The sequence below is a fragment of the Lissotriton vulgaris genome, chromosome 4_1 (assembly GCF_964263255.1).
Source record: "Lissotriton vulgaris chromosome 4_1, aLisVul1.2, whole genome shotgun sequence".
In the NCBI taxonomy this organism is placed as follows: Eukaryota; Metazoa; Chordata; class Amphibia; order Caudata; family Salamandridae; genus Lissotriton; species Lissotriton vulgaris.
The window spans coordinates 1,694,524,764-1,694,546,286 of NC_141691.1; the positions used below are offsets into that span (position 1 = coordinate 1,694,524,764).

The 21,523-nt window shown below is 50.4% G+C and overlaps 1 protein-coding gene across 3 annotated transcripts in view; it reads right to left on the reverse strand.

The window, feature by feature from the left end:
• Positions 1–21,523, reverse strand: part of NBN (nibrin) — a 325,485-nt gene that overhangs the window by 221,161 nt on the left and 82,801 nt on the right. For all 3 annotated transcript variants that reach the window (XM_086965975.1, XM_086965973.1, XM_086965974.1), the window contains exon 5: positions 9,725–9,828. In XM_086965975.1, the coding sequence (XP_086822101.1) occupies positions 9,725–9,828 (104 nt within the window). The remainder of the gene's footprint in view (positions 1–9,724; positions 9,829–21,523) is intronic.

The window sequence follows — 21,523 nt, forward strand, 5'->3', positions numbered from 1 at the left end:
TCTGTTTTCTGGAATATTATAAGCCATGACAGGACTGCCATTCCGACTTTGTGGACCTGGCACTTCTATGTCCACCCTCACGTTTGCTTCTTTAAGCAACTCCCACCAAAGAAGCAGGAGAAACGGCAGTGCTAATGTCAGAATATCAGCAAGACAAATCTTGATTTAACAGATAAGCAGCAATAGGAGGGTGCATAGATAGTCCCTGTAACACAAAAGCCACTTGAAAGATTAATTGAGACCCACTGCCTCTAGTCATTTGACTGTCTTGCATCCCATGTCTCTGGGCTTCGATGCTGGACACATGGTGTTACTAGGCACTTTTAAAAGGATAAGAGGAGAAATAAAACTGATCTAGCACTTCAGGGAACCAAGAAATGGGAAGGCACGTTGTACGTGGTACACAAGAGTGTTGAAGTACTTAGTTCACCATCAGGTCATGGTAAAAGGGCTGTAGAGAAAATCCAGATATTTAAGCTCTGTGCCATCCTTTTCACATACTTTTAACATCCAAAACAAAAATGGCGTGCTAAACATAGTCTTTAACGTTGGGCTACATTTATTTTAAAACGGTCTATGGCTTATCCCGGGACAAAAGTATCATTTGACAGGCTACCGCTCTAGAAATAGAAAAAAGATACTTCACAGGAAACCTAACTTTCCTTACTGGAAATTTTAAGAATGACCATAATTGGCCAGAAAGTTTACTGTCTTCAGTGCAAAAAGAAGAAACATCAAGGGCCAGACATATGATGCATGCCTGCAATCGCAGAAATGTGGCTTCTTATGTACAAACCGCAAATTGAGGTTCAGGAACAAGCTATCATATTGCAATGTGGGTTTGTAACTCAATACCGATTTGGTATTTGCAAGGGACATGTTAAGGGCGTCCCTTCCAGATACCAATCAGATTGACATGTATTAATGTTCTACAACCGAATTATGGTTGCAAAACTCTACTCTTTTAGCACCTCCTGAAAGAAGGTGGTAAGACACTTGCAAATGGGATGGGGTCACTAAGGGATCCTTCCCCTTGTAAATATTGACATGGAACTTTTCACTTTTTCTTTCTTGTCTTCCTTTAAGGAAAACAGGTTGCGTTTAAAAAGAAATTGCTTAATTTAAAAGCAATCACAGACATTGCGACCAGTTCTCAGTACATCTGTCCCATAGTCCATTTGAACTATCTCTTGCTACATAACTTCGCTCCATCTACCAGAAAAAGCTATTCACATTGATTATTTAGAGTGCTGAAGAGGTTTTGATGGATGTTGGACTTGGCCTCTTTCCCCCAAAATTTTTCGCTTTTGACCCCCCTATTTAGGATGTCTCCCCCATGGGATTAAACCTGTATAGGCCATGAGTGGTGTGAGACACCTTGTTGAAAATGTAAAATAACATGTTGTTAAATGGTGTACAGAAAATATCCCCCATTTTAAAAATGTACCTGACTGAAATGTATTGAATGTAAAATGGATGCCATGGCCATGGGTTTTGCCACTGGACTGCCATAGGTCAGCGGTCTAGATAATATTACCCAGCTACCCCTAGCTTTTGGAGGGAAAGCCTGGCACCCAGGGTGCTCACCCCCTCCCCTAGAACCAGTTTAGGCTAGATGTGCCAACATTCTAGAAGGTCCTGGCACTGCCTGGGAGGAGGGTATAAATAGGGAGAAGTGTCACCAGAGAGTCAGTCAGCGCTGGGACAAAGAAGGGAGGGGACCTGCTGTGAGGTGCTACCGCCACATGGGCCTGTGAGCTGGGCCCTGCACCCCTATAAACCCCCCCCCGCTGCTGTCCCCATGGGCCCCTGACAAGGGAGGGCCCCTACCCAGGTCCCTGACACTGTGGGAACCGGGAGTTACGCCAGCGCTGCGTTGAAGAAGCGCCCAGGAGGTGAGAAATAGGATTGTCCACTCCCTCTGCTGAAGCTGTGACCCTGTGGAAGTACTGGGTCGTGAGGAGCTGCCTGGAGGAACTGTTGCCCTTTGTGAGGTACTGCCCGGCTAGCGCTATTCTGGGGAGGTTGATGCCCCCAGGGAAGTTGTGGCCCCTGTGGAAGCGCTGGACGGGGAGGAGCTGCCCAGGGAGGAGTGTGCCCTCGAGGAAATGTGTCTCTTAGACTGCCCCTGGACTGCCTATCAAGCGCTGTGGGGAGAGAAGCGCTGGGGCTAGTGTGGCCCCCGGAGTGCTGTTGGCCCTGGAAGTGGTATGGGCCGAGGGAGGAGCGGAGCGCTGTGAATTGCGCTGGTTGCTGAGGAGACTGTGAGGAGGAATAGCGCTGGAGGAGCCTACCCTCGTTTTGGCGCGCTGTCCGCTATATAATTAATTAAATAAAGGGAGCCTACCCCTTATCACCGTCGCGGCCCGGGGAGTGTTGGCGCTGCCTCGCGCTGCCTCGCGCTGCTGGTAGCTGTCAGGGAGGCCCCCCGTTGTGGTGTGGATCGACGCGGCGGCCCCCGGTACCAGGAGAGGGCCGCCGAAGTAGAGAAAGGGCCGCGCTAGGCCCTGAGGCGCGGCACTCGCGTCACGTGACGGGGGCGCCCAGCCGCGTCATCGGCCCGCCAACGCCGCGCAGAGATTGGTTGCCGGCCCGGGCGGCCGGGAAGGCAGGAAGAAGCCGAGTCGGAGCCCCGGGTCCCCGTGAGGTAGGAGGGGGACCCGGGTGAAGCTCCGTTGCGGGGCCCCCGTGCCAAGGAGGGAGCCCCGAGAGAAGCGACCGGAGCGGGAGGCCACCCCGCCGGTCTGTGCCCCGAGGGAGAGGGTCCGGTGAAGTAGGCGGGGCCGGGGCACACTGTCGGTGCCAGCCCCGCCTCCCGATCTGACGCGGCCGGAGTAAAGAAACTGTGGGGCTCCCGGAAGGTCGAGGGAGCCCCGATTGAGCTGCCCAGGCTACTGCGAGGAGGAGGGGCCGGGTGATTCCCCCGGAGAGGAGGAGAGCTCCGCTTACAGGTGCTGTGCGCGGGGGGGGGCTTCGAGGCACATTGCCGGTGCCTGCCCCCTCCGCCTTGAATCCCAGGGAAGCCCCGCACCAGCCACTGAGGAGAGTGAGCCCAGCATGGGAAGAGGGGTTATCTCCTGGACCGCCGGTGAGTGGGGCCTTAATTAAACTGTGTGGGGAGTGGAGAGGGCAACGGGGCACAGGGTCGGTGCTCGCCCCCACCCTTCTTCTGTTGGGTCCTGAAGGCCCTGGATGTACGCAGGAGACCCCCTGGACTGAGTAACACCCCCCGAAGACCCGGAGGGACTCCCCGCTGTCAGTAGTCGGCCAAGACTAATTGTCCCTACAGTGGACCTGTCTATTTGGGGAGTTGGGGTGTGCTTCTACCCCTGCTGAACCGCTCCTTCTGTTTACATCGCAGAGGATGGTGCCCTATGGTAATGCAGCAATGGTAATGTGGCCCCTGTTGGTATGATAAGGTCCATGCATTTATGGTGATGGGGACCAATGATAATGTGCTGTGATGACATGCCCAGTGTTACGCCTAAGCTAGGGGATTGATGCCCAGGTGCCGTGGGATTCAAGCCTGGTTCATATGTTATTGATGCCAATGCCCTACCTGATGTTTGTGTTGCAGGTTGGGGGCTAAGGAGTCATGTTCCCCAGGTCTTCTCCCTAAGGCTATAACACTGGGGTTCTGCATGCCCTGTAGATCTTGCGAAGGTGGCTTAATAGTCCTATGGTTATAACCGCCTGCTAGTGGATGCTGGTATGCCATGATGTCTTTCCTTACAGGGGTTATGCAGGATGTTGCCTTTTGTAATTACAGCCTACTACCAAGGATGAAGGCCTGAGTTGGCCCTGCCTGACGCGTAGTTCCCTAGGTGGAGGGGGGAAGAAACCTAATGTTTTATTACAGGTGTTCCTGCCTAATGTTAATGCCGGGTGATTCCTATTCTTGTTACAGGAGACGCCAATGCCAGCTATTTTGGGTTCTTACCCCTAATGTTTGATTGCATGCTTAATGGGCGTACACGCCAAGTGAATTTTTCCCTTACATAGATGTCATTGATGTTACGTGCCAAGTGCTAACCTTTTGATATTTCAGCTATGGACTTTGGACTCAACCCTTTTTGTCCCATGTAAATAATCCCCCATTGAAGTACTTGGCTTGGGTGCCAGTTGGCGCCTTGTTGTGATTACCAGTGTATTTTTCCTTTTTACCTTACAGGTTGGAGATATCACTAAACTTCTTCTTTTCCAACCAAAGGTGGAGTTGCGTCTCTTTTGTAGTGTGCCTGGTGTGTCGACTGTGGGTACTGCGTGAATGCTTCATATGTCCTCTAAGTTTGGCCTGCCCGCTTGATGCCATGCTACACCCTTGGAGATTTGGGTAACCCCCATTTCTTACATTGGTGGCAAGCGGTGGGATAGGACTTGTGTTTGCGCAGTACCACAGCGGCCACGGGTTACACTGCAAATAGAGCTTGGAGGTAATCACAGCCTTTTTGTGGGGATTATTGTTTGTTGGCAGAACATTGTGACTTTGTATTGCCTCCTCCTGGAAAGTGTTGTAGCAGAATTGTGTCCCCTTGTTCCACTGGGAGGGTGTGTCCCGGGTGTACCTCGCCACGATGGGGTTGATTTACCAGGATGTGGAACTGATGGAGTACACCGAACAGGAGGTGATAGATTTCCTCCTGGAGAGAGGGATACCCCCAGTAGGGAACATTAGGAGGAATTTGTTTCTCTATGAGGCCCTCAAGAGGGGAGAGCCCTTAGAGATTGATGGGGACTTGTCTGACTACCCCCCCGAGGTTTTAAAGGGTCAGTGGGTTAGAGACCAGAGAGAGGGCTCCCCATCCAGAACCCTGGGAGGTAATTACTCCGATGAGGAGGAGGAAGAGGTTAACAGGGCAGAGACGCCAGTAGCTGTGGAGGACACCGAAGATAGGGAGTCTCGCACTGGGTCCAGTCCCGGGGGCACTGCCCCATCCCTTTCCCTGTCCCCTGAAGAGTGGGTAGATAGGAGAGAAGAGAGGGAGTATCAGCTGGCGCTGGCAAAGCTCAGGCATGCCGAGGGCTTAGCGCAGCTGAGGGTAGAAGAGCAGCGACTAGAGACTGAAAAAGTCCTAGCGCTGGAGAGGATGGCGGAGGCGGAGAGGGCCTTCGCCAGGGAGAGATCAGCTCAGGTGGGTAGTTTGTCCCCTGAGAGTGGTTTTAGGAGTCTGGATTCACCGAGGTGGGTGGGATCCAGTGGTGGCAGCGAGTGTAGGTCCAGTGCAAGGAGTCCCACTCCCGAAGCCCAGGAGAATGTGCCTGATTCCCCGGAAGAGGAGGACGGGTTAGTGTTCAGGGGCAGGGGAAAGCAGTCCCATCAGTCCTGGGGAGAGTTTGAGGAGGAGTGTTGGACTGTACTGTAGGATTGGGTGGTGAGGAGAGCAGTGGAGGATTGGGAAGGGCTGTGCCATGCCGTTATCCGGGAGCACATGCTGAGGAGTTGTTTCCCAAGACTGTGTCACCATCTGTTGCAGTGCGGGTTCTCAGACCCCAGGGAACTTGCACGGGAGGCAGACCTCTGGGTAAGTGCCAGAGCGTCTGGGAAGGCTGAGGGGAGTGATCCTGAAGGGAGTGAGACGGGGAGGTGTCCCAAGGTGCCCCAGCTGCGGCCACCGGGCCTGGAGTGTTCTTTAAGAGAACCCCAGCTTGGGAGGCTAGGCTGCCCCGATGTGTCATCCAGAGGGAGGGATCCCCTTATGTCAGGAGGACCCGGAGCATCAATAATCAGAGCTCCAGTGGTTCAGGGGTCTGACCAGTCACATGGTTTAGATCCTGGACTGGGGTTCCAGGTTCAGGGGTTGCCTGACCTGGAGGGTGGGGTTCCTGTAATGCAGGTCCCTACCAAACTGACTCCCAGGGGTACCACTCCCAGTGGGAGGGTGCGGAACTCTGGGAGGGGGTGCAGAGGGAGGAAGGTCTCTTCTCTGTCACCGGCTCAGCCACAGGGCGCAGATCCCGGGTTGGGTGGCCAGGGACAGGAGTTGCCTGCCCTGGTGGGAGGGACATCTGTAACCAGAGTCCCCCCGGAAGTGACTCCCAGGGGTACTTCTCCGGGTAGGAGGGTGCAGAACTCTGGGAGGGGGTGCAGGGAGAGGGAGGACTCGCCCCTGTCACCGGTTCAACCTGAGGGTTTCGACTCCAGGTTGGGGAGAGAGTGGTTGTGTGAGGGTGTCCCCAGGCGTAGGAGATGGAGGAACCCTAGGAGGAGAAGTAGGGGGAGGAGAGCCTCGCCCTTAAGGGCTGGTCAGTCTGAGGGTCTAGACCCCAGATGGGTGGACCAGTGGCAATTTGGAGAGAGGAGAGTGGTTCAAGAGAATTCCAAGCCTGAGGCTAGAGCCTCCCACTCTAGGAAGGAGAAACATCCCACTAGGGAACACCAGTGGGGTGGTTTTGTTGCTGAAGGGAGGGTTGCGAAAGAGAACCATTGGGTTCCAGAGTGGAGGAGAGACTGCAGGTGCTCCTGTAGTTGCAGGCCTGCGTCCACCTTTTTCCGCCCCAAGCAGGGAAGCCCATCAAGGCATTGATCAGTCTACCCTGGCTTTTGGCTGGGGGGGAGTTGTGTTGGACTTGGCCTCTTTCCCCAAAATTTTTTCGCTTTTGACCCCCCTATTTAGGATGTCTCCCCCATGGGATTAAACCTGTATAGGCCATGAGTGGCGTGAGACACCTTGTTGAAAATGTAAAATAACATGTTGTTAAATGGTGTACAGAAAATATCCCCCATTTTAAAAATGTACCTGACTGAAATGTATTGAATGTAAAATGGATGCCATGGCCATGGGTTTTGCCACTGGACTGCCATAGGTCAGCGGTCTAGATAATATTACCCAGCTACCCCTAGCTTTTGATGGGAAAGCCTGGCACCCAGGGTGCTCAGCCCTTCCCCTAGAACCAGTTTAGGCTAGATGTGCCAACATTCTAGAAGGTCCTGGCACTGCCTGGGCGGAGGGTATAAATAGGGAGAAGTGTCACCAGAGAGTCAGTCAGCGCTGGGACAAAGAAGGGAGGGGACCTGCTGTGAGGTGCTACCGCCACATGGGCCTGTGAGCTGGGCCCTGCACCCCTATAAACCCCCCCCGCTGCTGTCCCCATGGGCCCCTGACAAGGGAGGGCCCCTACCCAGGTCCCTGACACTGTGGGAACCGGGAGTTACGCCAGCGCTGCGTTGAAGAAGCGCCCAGGAGGTGAGAAATAGGATTGTCCACTCCCTCTGCTGAAGCTGTGACCCTGTGGAAGTACTGGGTCGTGAGGAGCTGCCTGGAGGAACTGTTGCCCTTTGTGAGGTACTGCCCGGCAAGCGCTATTCTGGGGAGGTTGATGCCCCCAGGGAAGTTGTGGCCCCTGTGGAAGCGCTGGACGGGGAGGAGCTGCCCAGGGAGGAGTGTGCCCTCGAGGAAATGTGCCTCTTAGACTGCCCCTGGACTGCCTATCAAGCGCTGTGGGGAGAGAAGCGCTGGGGCTAGTGTGGCCCCCGGAGTGCTGTTGGCCCTGGAAGTGGTATGGGCCGAGGGAGGAGCGGAGCGCTGTGAATTGCGCTGGTTGCTGAGGAGACTGTGAGGAGGAATAGCGCTGGAGGAGCCTACCCTCGTTTTGGCGCGCTGTCCGCTATATAATTAATTAAATAAAGGGAGCCTACCCCTTATCACCGTCGCGGCCCGGGGAGTGTTGGCGCTGCCTCGCGCTGCCTCACGCTGCTGGTAGCTGTCAGTGAGGCCCCCCGTTGTGGTGTGGATCGACGCGGCGGCCCCCGGTACCAGGAGAGGGCCGCCGAAGTAGAGAAAGGGCCGCGCTAGGCCCTGAGGCCGCGGCACTCGCGTCACGTGACGGGGGCGCCCAGCCGCGTCATCGGCCCGCCCCCGCCAACGCCGCGCAGAGATTGGTTGCCGGCCCGGGCGGCCGGGAAGGCAGGAAGAAGCCGAGTCGGAGCCCCGGGTCCCCGTGAGGTAGGAGGGGGACCCGGGTGAAGCTTCGTTGCGGGGCCCCCGTGCCAAGGAGGGAGCCCCGAGAGAAGCGACCGGAGCGGGAGGCCACCCCGCCGGTCAGTGCCCCGAGGGAGAGGGTCCGGTGAAGTAGGCGGGGCCGGGGCACACTGTCGGTGCCAGCCCCGCCTCCCGATCTGACGCGGATGGAGTAAAATAACTGAGGGGCTCCCGGGAGGTCGAGGGAGCCCCGATTGAGCTGCCCAGGCTACTGCGAGGAGGAGGGGCCGGGTGATTCCCCCGGAGAGGAGGAGAGCTCCGCTTACAGGTGCTGTGCGCGGGGGGGGCTTCGAGGCACATTGCCGGTGCCTGCCCCCTCCGCCTTGAATCCCAGGGAAGCCCCGCACCAGCCACTGAGGAGAGTGAGCCCAGCATGGGAAGAGGGGTTATCTCCTGGACCGCCGGTGAGTGGGGCCTTAATTAAACTGTGTGGGGAGTGGAGAGGGCAACGGGGCACAGGGTCGGTGCTCGCCCCCACCCTTCTTCTGTTGGGTCCTGAAGGCCCTGGAGGTACGCAGGAGACCCCCTGGACTGAGTAACACCCCCCGAAAACCCGGAGGGACTCCCCGCTGTCAGTAGTCGGCCGAGACTAATTGTCCCTACAGTGGACCTGTCTATTTGGGGAGTTGGGGTGTGCTTCTACCCCTGCTGAACCGCTCCTTCTGTTTACATCGCAGAGGATGGTGCCCTATGGTAATGCAGCAATGGTAATGTGGCCCCTGTTGGTATGATAAGGTCCATGCATTTATGATGATGGGGGACCAATGATAATGTGCTGTGATGACATGCCCAGTGTTACGCCTAAGCTAGGGGATTGATGCCCAGGTGCCGTGGGATTCAAGCCTGGTTCATATGTTATTGATGCCAATGCCCTACCTGATGTTTGTGTTGCAGGTTGGGGGCTAAGGAGTCATGTTCCCCAGGTCTTCTCCCTAAGGCTATAACACTGGGGTTCTGCATGCCCTGTAGATCTTGCGAAGGTGGCTTAATAGTCCTATGGTTATACCCGCCTGCTAGTGGATGCTGGTATGCCATGATGTCTTTCCTTACAGGGGTTATGCAGGATGTTGCCTTTTGTAATTACAGCCCACTACCAAGGATGAAGGCCTGAGTTGGCCCTGCCTGACGCGTAGTTCCCTAGGTGGAGGGGGGAAGAAACCTTATGTTTTATTACAGGTGTTCCTGCCTAATGTTAATGCCGGGTGATTCCTATTCTTGTTGCAGGAGACGCCAATGCCAGCTATTTTGGGTTCTTACCCCTAATGTTTGATTGCATGCTTAATGGGCGTACACGCCAAGTGAATTTTTCCCTTACATAGATGTCATTGATGTTACGTGCCAAGTGCTAACCTTTTGATATTTCAGCTATGGACTTTGGATTCAACCCTTTTTGTCCCATGTAAATAATCCCCCATTGAAGTACTTGGCTTGGGTGCCAGTTGGCGCCATGTTGTGATTACCAGTGTATTTTTCCTTTTTACCTTACAGGTTGGAGATATCACTAAACTTCTTCTTTTCCAACCAAAGGTGGAGTTGCGTCTCTTTTGTAGTGTGCCTGGTGTGTCGACTGTGGGTACTGCGTGAATGCTTTACATGTCCTCTAAGTTTGGCCTGCCCGCTTGATGCCATGCTACCCCCTTGGAGATTTGGGTAACCCCCATTTCTTACAATGGATAATCATTGTTTGCCATTCCATACTCTGATTAAAAAAGTAAACATCTTTACAGTGTGATCATGTCATTTACCTTTCCGGTTTTGGCAATGGTTGCTTCGTCTGTATTGCCTTGATCAGTGCATCGAAATACTCTGGCTTTACAATTGGTCGCATGCAAATCAATGCACATATAGTCTAGAAGAACAAAAAAGGCAGAATAACAATGGTCATAATTATTTGCAATTCTTCAATATTACTACTGCACGGATGACAGTGTCCGATTGTCAAAATCAATTGTTTTGCCTTGCCTACTAACTCCCCAGCAGTCTTAATATCACCAAATGGGATTAGACAAGTAGCTCGATTGTCAAATGGAAAATCATTCAGCAGTTGCCAATGTGGCTTTACTGTGCTAGTTACTGCAACTTATCTAAGAGCTAAAAAAAATACAAATAGACAAGCAGTGCAAATAAACATTTGAACGCATCCCCTCTCTAATAAATCACTTCGGATTAGTATAGACTGTGCAATAACAACCTAATTTCGATATAGTCATCGTTGAGGTGTGGACTCCAAAGAAAATAATTTTGTTCCCATTGGCCAAATCTGCACAGAACTTTAAAAACATATATATTTGACAGTTTCATCCTTGAAAGTTTTCTGAACAGTGGGCAAGGTGGGTGTGAAGAGGTGGATGATTACACATCGATCTAAGTGACTGTAGCTCTGCTTATCTGATGATGAGCCAGACTTTACACCTCATGAAGGACAAAACCACAATGCCACCTAAGGGATCAGTGACCTGTTGTTTCCCAAGAACAGTATGCAGGAAATATTAAAAATCTGAGTCAATGACCTTGAAGGATCTGAACCCAACTTTCACTCATTGCCAAGTCATTTTATTTCCCCCTGAACACAACCTCACCCTCAAGGAACACATTGGAGAAAAAAAGATGAACTGGTGCCAGCTCTTTCTTCTAAAGACAGTAAAACCATCTCTTCCAGAAAGCGGCTTCAGAACTGCTGTTCAAGCCCCCCAACTCTTGCATGTGACTGGTGGGATCGTCTTGCTTCATGGCAACGCAGACTCAACAGTGATCCAACTTAAGGGCTTCCTACACACTCAAGCATGCCCCATTCAGGTCCTGGAAAAACATGATCTCATCACCCCCATCCTGATGGAACTCCATTGACTCACCTTGTGTACCATGTTCAAAACCAATAGCGTAATTTACAAAGTCATAACGACCAGCACTCCCACTTATCTTGCAGACAAGCTCACAATCTCTAATGGTTTTTGCCACACAACCACAACAAGGACACCATCAGAATGGAGACTAAGAGGTGTATAAAAAGTACATCAGTAGACCTTTTCCACTTATGCCCCAAGCACATAGAACAACTTCCCTGTATCCATTAGAGCTGCCCCAGTGCTGCTCCAATTTAGGAAAGAGCTGAATGCCCATCTTCTTAAACATCATTCCATCAAAATGCAGTTAGGGTACACTTCTGCTCCAGAATCCAGTTACCTCTCTTAGCACTTGTTGACTATATGATTGGCATTGAACTTGTACAGTGCTTGCTAGGCAAGGTTTGCTCTACACAAAAACCAAATATATACAATGCATTCAGAGAGACTGCAGGAGACTAATTGGTGATCTTCTTTAATTGGAGGCAGTGCAGCAAGAATTGTAGAGATAAGCAACTCAGAGACCACTGGGGAAGGAGAAAGAATATTGCCACACAGAACAGTTCCTAGGTAGTGCTCACCATAAAGTTATTCTTTCTCCTACACCCTCTAATAAAGTCAAATATTTGGCAGTACTGAGTATTACTATCATCCATACACATCATCAAAATTGGGTATTAGAAGAGGACTCAAAGTCACAATAACAATTACATAAACCACCATGGACTAGATCCAGGACAGTTTTGACTTCATGAAAAGGTTGTAGTGAACAGGTAGCAGTTACAACAAACCTATGCAGCAAGCCAGGTGCAACAACTGAAGAAAACAGAACTCCCTTCTCCAAAGCCCAAGCAAAGCCACTTATACACCACCCATAAAAAAAATCGAGAGAGTAAAGATATAGAATTTTTGTTACATCCTTTGAGTGGAGAATCTATTGTCTCGATGGTCAAAGGCCCTGTAGCTTGCCTTCGGGTGTTTGGTACTTTTCACACTACAAATTAAACAATCTATCCAACCAGCAGTGCATCATATGCAGATATTTAAAACCCCCTTGTTGAAAATCTTGGAAACATTGTCAAATTGTAATGGCCCCGGCCCCAAAAATAAAAAATAGAACCCCAGAATATTCCCATGGCCCTCTTTTTCCCCATTTAGGCACATTTACAATAGGTGCCTGCAACTCCAGGCAAGAACTAAAGAAGACACAATATATGAGATTTATTTAGAACAATTTCCAGAATGACTTCCTTCTCATACAGAAAACTGGAAGTACCAGAGCCACTGAATCCAAGAGGATATGAAGGGGGCCATGGCTTTGCAGAGCGCTCCAGGGAACTAAATGTTTTCAAAGAATCCCAAGGACATCACCTGTCTAGCGGGATAGGAAGTTATTACTACTTTGCTTGAATTATTCCTGTGCATGACAGATGAGAAGTTGGACACAGGCAAGAATCAGTTACGCTCATCCTTATGTAGTAAATTCACTTTTATGCAATTTCTGTTAAGGAGATGAGGGAAACCATCTGCAGGGGACACCAAGGCCATCCAAACTGCTATAAGACCTGGATTGGGTCAGACACTCAAATAGGGAACCCAACTTCGATTAGATGTGTACATGGAAAGTAAAAAGGTGTCCTCTAGCCAACTTTCAATGTATGGTTGAGCAAGTGCCCAGTAATATACTGGTATCACTAATTCAATACTACATGGCAGCTGGTGAGGACTGTTGAGGGCAAGCCATCTACTAAGAAAACACTACTTCCTTTTTCAGAAAAAGCCACTCTTACAAATGGAAGAAAGATTAGATTTAAAACATAGTGGCCGGAATACTACTCTACTGAACATGGTCCACAAGAGCTTCCAGTAGTCTATGTTGGAGCTAAAAAAAAAATCATCAACAGAACATGGCACATATTCAATGATCCTGGGCTTTATGCTTAATTAAATAGATAAAGTGCTACCTGTCTCATTTAACAAAACTGTGGCAAGGAGTAAGGACCAAATCACTCTTACAGCCCTCCATGCACAATAGAAGTACTCTTCGATACCAATGCTATTGATCTGATACAACCATTTGAATCCTCTAAAATGGATACAGTTATATCCTCATGAAAAGCAAATTTGCCATCACATTTTCTGAGATGGTGCACTTGGCAATACTTCCACCTGCAGTGTGCTTAACAAACGTATTCCCACATTAACACTGTTAGACCTGTCAGCCCTTTGGGTGGTCCCTCCTCACTATTATTTATTTTTTCCCCTTTTGGCCTCTGAATTTTACTTGGGTGTCCACTATATATATATTTTTTATCTGGATGTTGACTTTTACGTCTCTTGGAGCCTTATTTACACTTATTGGTAGTGAGGTGCAGGTGCTCCTTTAAAATGGAGGTAGAGCAGTTACAAAATGGTCACAACATGGTGGCCTGTCAACTGTCAAAATTTTACCTCAGAGTCATAGGCTAGCATTAGGAAGATCTAGAACCTTATGGTCCCTTCTGGTGACCTGGGCCTAGGTTATATAAGGGAGTTCTTTTAGTCGGCCATTTTGTTCATGATAAGGCTGGCAGGAGTGAAGGCTGTGGTGTCAGGGGGATAGTGCCTTGAGTGGGTTGAACTCTCCTGAGGGTTGCTTCCTTACCGCTGCCACCGCCCCTCTACTCATAGACCTGGCTCTGCCTAGAGATTCCCTGGTGATCCTTGCCCCGGTGTCTCCACAGAAAAGGGAAGAGTGGTTGCTTTTGCTGAGAGGTTCTTGAGTAAAAGTTGGGTCTCTGACTGAGCGAAAAGTACTGCCCCTGGGACCTGTGGGAGTGAGAGCTACCTGGGGACACTGGTCGTTTTTAAGGGGGGGGGGGGGGGGGGGGGGGAAGAACAAGGAGACTGTGAAACTTTGATCCCTCTTCCGTCCTCAAGTGATCCCCTCTCCTGTGTCAACTTGCCCCTCTCACCTGTGACATTGGGGCTGGGAGTGGCTGCGTGGGTGTTGCGACCCCCCTTCATAGAGTGAGGAACCGCTAGTCCGCTGCCTCTTCCTGAGGTGAAGGTGACGGAAGCGATAGTTTGGCCTTCTAGCGTCCCCTCCTATGCGCAGGCCCAGAGGAGGGCTTGACGGCTTTCTGGAGGAGGCGGGCCGCACTACAGACACTTCTTCCCCGCGTAGGTCCAGTGAGGCGCGGCTGTGCGGAAGAAAGGAGCGGTAGCTGTGGTAACGTGGCTGAGCCGTATCAATTTCAGCTGCGGAGTACCATTGAAGCGTCCCCTTTGTAGTGAATATTACCGTAATAAATTATCTTATGTGGAATTTACTAATGTTCCCTCGCATCACCACACTAGCGAGCTTATTAGTAGCTTTGAATAACTCTTCACTTTCCATTGTGCCTCTCCGCCCCTAACTCCGCGTAGCGGTCCTGCGGAGTTTCGAACGACCGGCGTTGACTACAGCGGCCCCTTTGGGCACCTGTAAGTAACAGAAAGCCTCTGCTGAGGTGTTTTCCGTAACCTTAGACAGGTTCCCCCTCTAAACTTTTTTCCGTGCTTATCGCAGGATTAAATCCCACTGAGGCTGACGGAACAGGTGTCCGTACATTGCCTTCGCTGACCTGCGGATTTTAAGACGGCTTTACCTTAGACCACACCCGTGCCGGATATAAGTTCAGCTACGGAGTCTCCCTCCCGCTGTCAACTCGGAGGTATGTAATAGACTCTAGGTATCTTTTACACGAAGCGTGTCTTTGACTAAACCCACAACCGAGCCCCTGTCTTATATTATATTTCACAGCGACTCTTTACCGCAATCGAATTGTGCCCCATGTTTCCAACTCAATCAGCGGCTGTTGGTCCCGATCGCTCTTTCATGTAAGTGTTTTTGCGCTTGACATGTAACACTGTGGCTCCCAGTGATGGGCCATCAACTCAGTGTAGTTTCACCAGTGATTTACACACGTCCAAACCCCTCTGATTTGCTGAATTGTTTCACCCACAGCCCGTGCATTTTGCTTGCACCCTCTGCCCATTCAGATTCCTGAACCCGATAAATGACGACTATGGTTTAACAATTGACTTACCATTCGTTCTAATGGTTGAAGCATGTGTAAGTTCAGTCCCGGTTTTATTTTATTTAAGTAGACAGTGTTGAATGACAATACACCTCTTTGCTGGTAGTATTACTACGAACTTATCCTTATTCTTTTATTTGAATTGACGTTTTCTCCTCTGTAGTTGCGAAATACTATCGCTGAGATCGACCACGACATCCTGCGTGGCTTACTCAATTCCAACGTTCAGAACCCAGCTGGGCCTTTACTCCATGGTAATTAATTTAATGATTTCAGTATTGCCATATAGGACGGTGCAAATTTATTTTCATAACGTACTAAGTCTGAATCCTTGTTTTAATTTTTCAGATAGGATTGCCCCACTCCATCTCTTCCCTGTAGATGTCCTGAGGAAGACCCCGTTAAAGGACTTAACATAGCCTATAGACAGGGGTCGAAACGTCGACGGCTTGTTCCTTTCTTGGACCTCCGGCACATGCCCCCGATAATTCTGAATTTTGTATGTGACCGTTGAATGTCATTAGTTCAATAATTTTCAATGTACGTCTTGACTTTGGGCTTTTGCATCTGAATTGTCACGACTCTATTTGCAATATTGTAATTAGTACTTGTTCTCTGACTGTGTTTATTTTCCTTGACTTTACACTTCCTTGAGCACCACCCCTCCCTCCCCTTCCTTCCTCCCCCCTTTGGGGTCATTAATTTAATATGATTGTATGTTGATAATGGTAGATATCCGGTGTTGATAAATAAATTACAATACCTGAAAATCCCTCTTTATTACTTAATTTTTTGGCTGTTAGTCTAGAGTACTTCTAGTGTATGTAGTTTACAATACACTTCCTTTGCGGGGACCCCTTTGTATATGTACCATATAGCGCCCAGGTCCCCGCGACTGCATGGGTTCAACCCCCTTTTTTGTAACGCCCTTTGCAGCGCAGACCCAGTGTGTAAGTCGGCCTTGTCTGCGAGGGGAGGGAGACGCTTAATCCAGTGACTGCCGGGGAAGGTGTGAACTCTCTCAGCTGCTCGTGTCGGCTGAATCCAAGACGAACAACGCTAAGCCTACAAGTAAGCCGGGAACTGGGGCCTAGTATGGGACATAACAACGGAGGAATTGCCATGGGCTGGTGGATGGCCTAATTTCTGGAACCCGAGTGGTAGATGTCAGGCGGGCCAAGGGAGCTCAATTTGACAAGACAATCCTATTTGCATTAGGGACCTGCCAAGCTCTCAACGGCCACTGGTGGAGAAGGCTGGGTATCGCCTACCACTCAAATGGGGCAGGAAATAGACCCTACTAAGGAGCCAGTCACGCGCTCCTTACTGAAAGCACTATTCACCACGCTTAGAGAGGACCTGCAGGCCCTCAAAGGGGAGTTTCCCAAGGAACTGAAAGAGATTCGACAGGATGACAATGTGATTGGAAACCGAGTGGGGAGCATCAAAAACCACAACCTCTCCTGCGACAAAGAGGTGGAGCAGCTCCAACAGGAGGTCATACCATAACAAGCTCTGCAAATTGGTGTCCAAGCACACAATGAGAACCTTGAAAATTGATATTGAATGAACAATAGACGCGTCAAAGGGGTCCCGTCTCATGCAGAAGGCTTGGACAATTCTCTTCATCTACAAGACCTCTTTAGATTCATTTTGGAGGTCCTTTCAGAATTTGAAATTGAAATAGACCGTGCACACAAAGTGGGCTTCCAGAGATGCTCACCTGCTCCACCTCCGAACATCTTGGCCTACCTACCAGAATTTCAATTAAAAGAACAAATTCTAAGTAAAGCTAGGGATAAACAGCCACTAACTTACCAGCGACATTCGATTTCTCCCTATCAGGATTTGGCCATGATAACCTTGCAGTAAAGATGAGACTTTCGACCTGCAACATCACACCTGCGCACTTCAGGGATTGTGTATTCATGGGGTCACCCCTTTAGACTTATCTTTAGATGGGAAGGCAAGCTCCATCAACTTCGCTCACTTCAGGAGACATGTTCCGTCCTGGGCATCGACCACCCACAGAATGAAGATTGAGAAAAAGGCGGTGCTGCAGTGCCTCGAGCATGATGGCAAAGGGTCAGAGGGGGTTTTCTCCTGGAAAATAAGGCGAACCAGACCTGCAACAATTACACTGGAGCACAAGTTACTACTTGTGTAACGATATATCTGTAAGAGACATTAGTTAGTGATAGATTCCTTACCTTAGAATATCCCCAGGCGTCAGACTGGATCCGGAAACTTTTGCGTAGCAGTACCCTTTCGCGTCGGTAGGCGTCGTCTGCGGCACCGCGTCCGTCGTCGGCGTCGTGGGCGCCGTGATGACGTTGTCGGAGTACTTAGACGCCGCCTCCGCGTGCTGACGTCAGTTCTTAGACACAGCTTTTCCGCGCCAGAAGCACAGAGCCATGCCAAAAACCAACACTGGTGCCATGAAACTAGGGCCCTGAAAGGGGATGACCTTAACCCTAGATATCGGTTCGCAGAACGGGGAGGATGGGTGGGTCGGTAAGGAATCTATCACTAACTAATGTCTCTTACAGATATATCGTTACACAAGTAGTAACTTGTGCATCTGAAAGAGACACGTTAGTGATAGATTCCTTACCTTAGAATAGATACCCCAGCAAAACCAACCCCGTGGTGGTGGGTCTGCGAACCAATAATCACACCAGAAAGTCCTGGAGGACGGAACGGCCAAAGTAGCCATCCCTCCGGACTTGACTGTCCAGGCAATAATGTCGTGCAAACGTGTGCAGCGAGGCCCACGTAGCCGCCTGGCAAATGTCCTGCAAGGGCACACCTCAGCCCAAGGCAGTTGTAGTTGCTGTGGCTCTAGTGGAATGAGCCCTCAGCCCAACAGGGGGTTCCTTCTAGGCCAAGGAGTAACACGCCCGGATACACAAGATGATCCACCGGGAGATGGTCTGCTTGTGCACCGCTTTCCCTTTCTTAGCGCCCGCGTATCCAACAAAGAGTTGATCATCCACCCTGAACTGTTGTGTGCGATTCAAATAAAATGAGAGCGCACGTTTTAAGTCCAGACGGTGGAGCCTCTCTTCCTCTCTCGAGGGATGCAGAGGCGGAAAGAAGGTGGGCAAGGTGATCGATTGCCCAATGTGGAAGGCCGTGACTACCTTGGGTTGGAAGGAGGGCCTTGTCCGTAACACAACCTTGTCCAGATGGACTGAAAGGAAAGGAGGCTTACAAGATAGAGCCTGGAGCTCACTCACTCTCCTGGCAGAGGTGATGGCTACCAGGAAGGCAGTCTTCAAGGAGAGAAGGCGAAGAGGACAGTTGTGAAGTGGCTCAAAGGGAGCGCACATCAGAAATGTAAGAACCAGGTTCAAGTCCCACTGAGGCATCACGAAGGGAACAGGAGGGAACGTGTGTGTGATGCCCTTCAGGAATCGATTAGCGATAGGGGACTTGAACAAAGAAGGTTGATCAGGCAGCCTCTGAAAGGCTGAAAGAGCTGAAAGATAGCCCTTGATAGTGCCCAGAGCAGAGCCCTGCTGGGCAAGAGAAAGAAGGAAGAGGAGAACCTCAGAAAGAGGGGCATTAAGGGGATCCACAGCCTTTGCTGTACACTGTTAGACCTGACATCATTGGCTTGAGTCTCTCCTCCATTTTTTCTGTTTGCCTCTACTGTTTTACGATGTTTTGCTGGTATATGCTTTGGGCGCCGTGTCACTGCTGATCAGTGCCATAGCGCAAGTGCTCCCGATGTTAAATTGATGTGTCTATTGTATCCATGTTTGGCTTATTTGGTTTACTGTCAGTCCCTAGTCTAGTGCACCAGGAGTGCCGGGGCTTGTAAATACAAATGCCGCTCGTGGGCTTGCAGCACGTGTTGTGCCACCCACAGGAGCGGCTTCGTAAAAGAATGTCTACGGGTCGGTCATTGCGAGACCCACGTGCAGTCTTGTACTGTCACGCAGGCTGCGCAAGTATATCTACTTGCCAGCCCCTCCAACCTTCCCTTAACTTCATGTTAGTCACCCCTATGGTAGGCCCGCGGGCCGGGTGCATTGTAAGCGTAAGGTAGGACACGCCTGACCAAGTTGGCCTGTCCTAATAGTGAAGTACCGCCATCTTCGTGCTTCACTATTGCGAGGTAGCCTGCTCTCCATTGCTTAGAATGGGCCGCCGGGATTATTAATGCTATGATCCTAGCTGGCTCAGAGAGCACGGTGCAATGTCGAGTTTGGTATCCCTGAACTCGGGGTTCAATTACGCGTCCGTTGGTGTGGATGGTTTTTGGACTCTGGGTTCGAAAATAGCACTTTTAGAAAGTGTCTATTTTCTTGCCTAACCATATCTGGTTTCTGCTGGTCTTGCGTGTGTGTGACAGGAGCTGGGTGGCTCCACAGGTCTGGATGAGTCAGTATGGGATGAGTGGGACATTTACGTTGAGAGTAGGGGGAGAGTAGTTGTTGATAGCCTGCCTTGCCTGATACAATGCTGGCTCCACCTCCTGCTAAGCGACTGATGGCTCTGTGCCTGCCATGGACGATCCTAGCCCCACCTCCTGCCAGGAGGGCGATAGCTCTGCTCCTGCCAGTATCAATGCTGGCTCCACCTCCTGCGGGGCGTCTGAGGACTCAGCCCGGCTCAATGAATAGGCCAGGTGCTACTGCCTAGCTCCACCCACCACAGACCCAGGATGTTGGGAAATCCCCGGCATAGACAAAGGGATCAAAGACGAAAAGGGGTATAAGAGAAGGACCCCTGAACTAGGAAATCAGATCACTTCTGACAAGGAACCCTGTAACCAAGGACAAGAGGCCTGCTGATCTAAGGGACTGCCTACCCCTTCTGCCAAGTGTGCTGTTGTTGGGGGAATCCTGCAGTGCTTCTTTATTTTTGCCAAGGAACCAGGAGAGAGGAACTGTGTGTGTACTCTCACGCTTGCTAAGAAAATCTCCAAGGACTGGAAGAGTGCCAGTCTCCTGCTGAAGTCACAGGGCTAAAAGACTTCATCTGCTAAAAGTGCTATTGGCTGGAAGTGTGAATCCAGCACCTCTGAAAGAACCAGCAATCACGACGGCCGGACGCTGGGCCCGACCGACGCCAGCAGCAACGCCAGTGAGTGGGAGTACGGCTCTAGCTCCAGAGGACCTCGTGTCTGCACCGCTGCTGATCGCATCACCTGTGTGCCCCTTCGACGCCGTGAGCGCTGCTCACTCTGTGCAACTGCATCATCGACGACGTCTGCTGAGGCCTGATCGACACCGAAGACGCGACGCCGGATCGCTCGACGCCGTGGATCATCGTGTGCTTCATTTTCCTAAGGTACTGTGTTGTTGGGGGTCAGTGTGACTCCAGGCCCGACGTAGCGCTCCTCGCGGTCGACGCCACACCTGTGGATTATCTTTGCCTCGACGTTGTGTAACTCCCGTGTGGGTTACCCTGTTGCTAAGAACTGTGTTTCCAAGAAGAAGATTTGCTTGATACTAAAGACTTTTGTGCTAAAGAAGAAACTACCTTTGAACTATCCTTTTTCCTTCCTGAACGTATTTATTCCGATTGTGTACAGTTTTGCCGTTATTTGGTCTTGTGCTAAGCCTTATATAAAAATACTTATTTTTATAATACTACGGTGTCGTGTCCATTTGTAGTGTATTCACTGTGTTACTATATGTGGTCATAATTGCTTAACGCACAGCCTCTGAGATAAGCCTGTTCTGCTCTGCCAAGCTACCAAGGGGGTGAGCAGGGGTTATCGAAGGGTGTGATCCCCTTGCCCTGACTAGAAAAGGAGTGTCCCTATTTGTCAGAAGTGCATACCTCTGCCAACTAGAGACAGCCGGTTCTAACATTGGTGGCAGCGGTGGGATTTGGACTTTGCATTTATGACCCATGTACAGTGATTAGTGTGCGCTACATAGTGAAAGCAGACCATAGCGCAGTCACAATCTGATTCGGAAGGATCCTATTTTTGTTCTCCGCTTTCCTGAAGCTTGATTTTTTTTTAACACTGCCAGTTTTAACCATGAGTGACAACGGAGTCACTGCCCCTGCTATCGTTGTTGTGGAGGAGTTCGAGAGGAGTAAGCTAAAGAAATACAAGAAAGATGAGCTGAAACACTTTTGCGACCAGTTTAAAGTTCCTACCACCGGCCTCTCGAGAAAAGATGATTTTTATAAAGCATTACAGGCCTGGTGGGGGTCCAGAAATCCCTCTGATGTGGTGGTGGTACCCACAGAGGAAGGGGATGAGGAGGTGCCAGTGAATGGACCTATGCCCTCTCCCGGAAGCAGTGTTTCCTCCAAAGGTCTTTCCCCTGAAGAAAGGGAAGAAAGGGCGAAAGAGCGAGCTTACAACATGGAGATGGCAAGGCTAAAAATAAATGGGCAGTTGGAGTTAGAAAATGCAAGAGGTAGAAGGGAAGCTGATTTAGAGATCAAAAAGTTGGAGTTTGAACGAGAGAAGTTAGCTTTGGAGCGTGAAGCCAGGTTGAGGGAACTGGATATCCAAGCTAAAAAGTTAGAGTTGAATCCCTCTGGTGGCAGCATTCCATCCGAGCCTGCAGAAAGTAAGTTTTACTTCCCGAAAGATGTGATCAAAGATTACAATAAGAATGAAGATATTGGTCAATGGTTTAAAGCATATGAGTTAGCATTGTTGGCC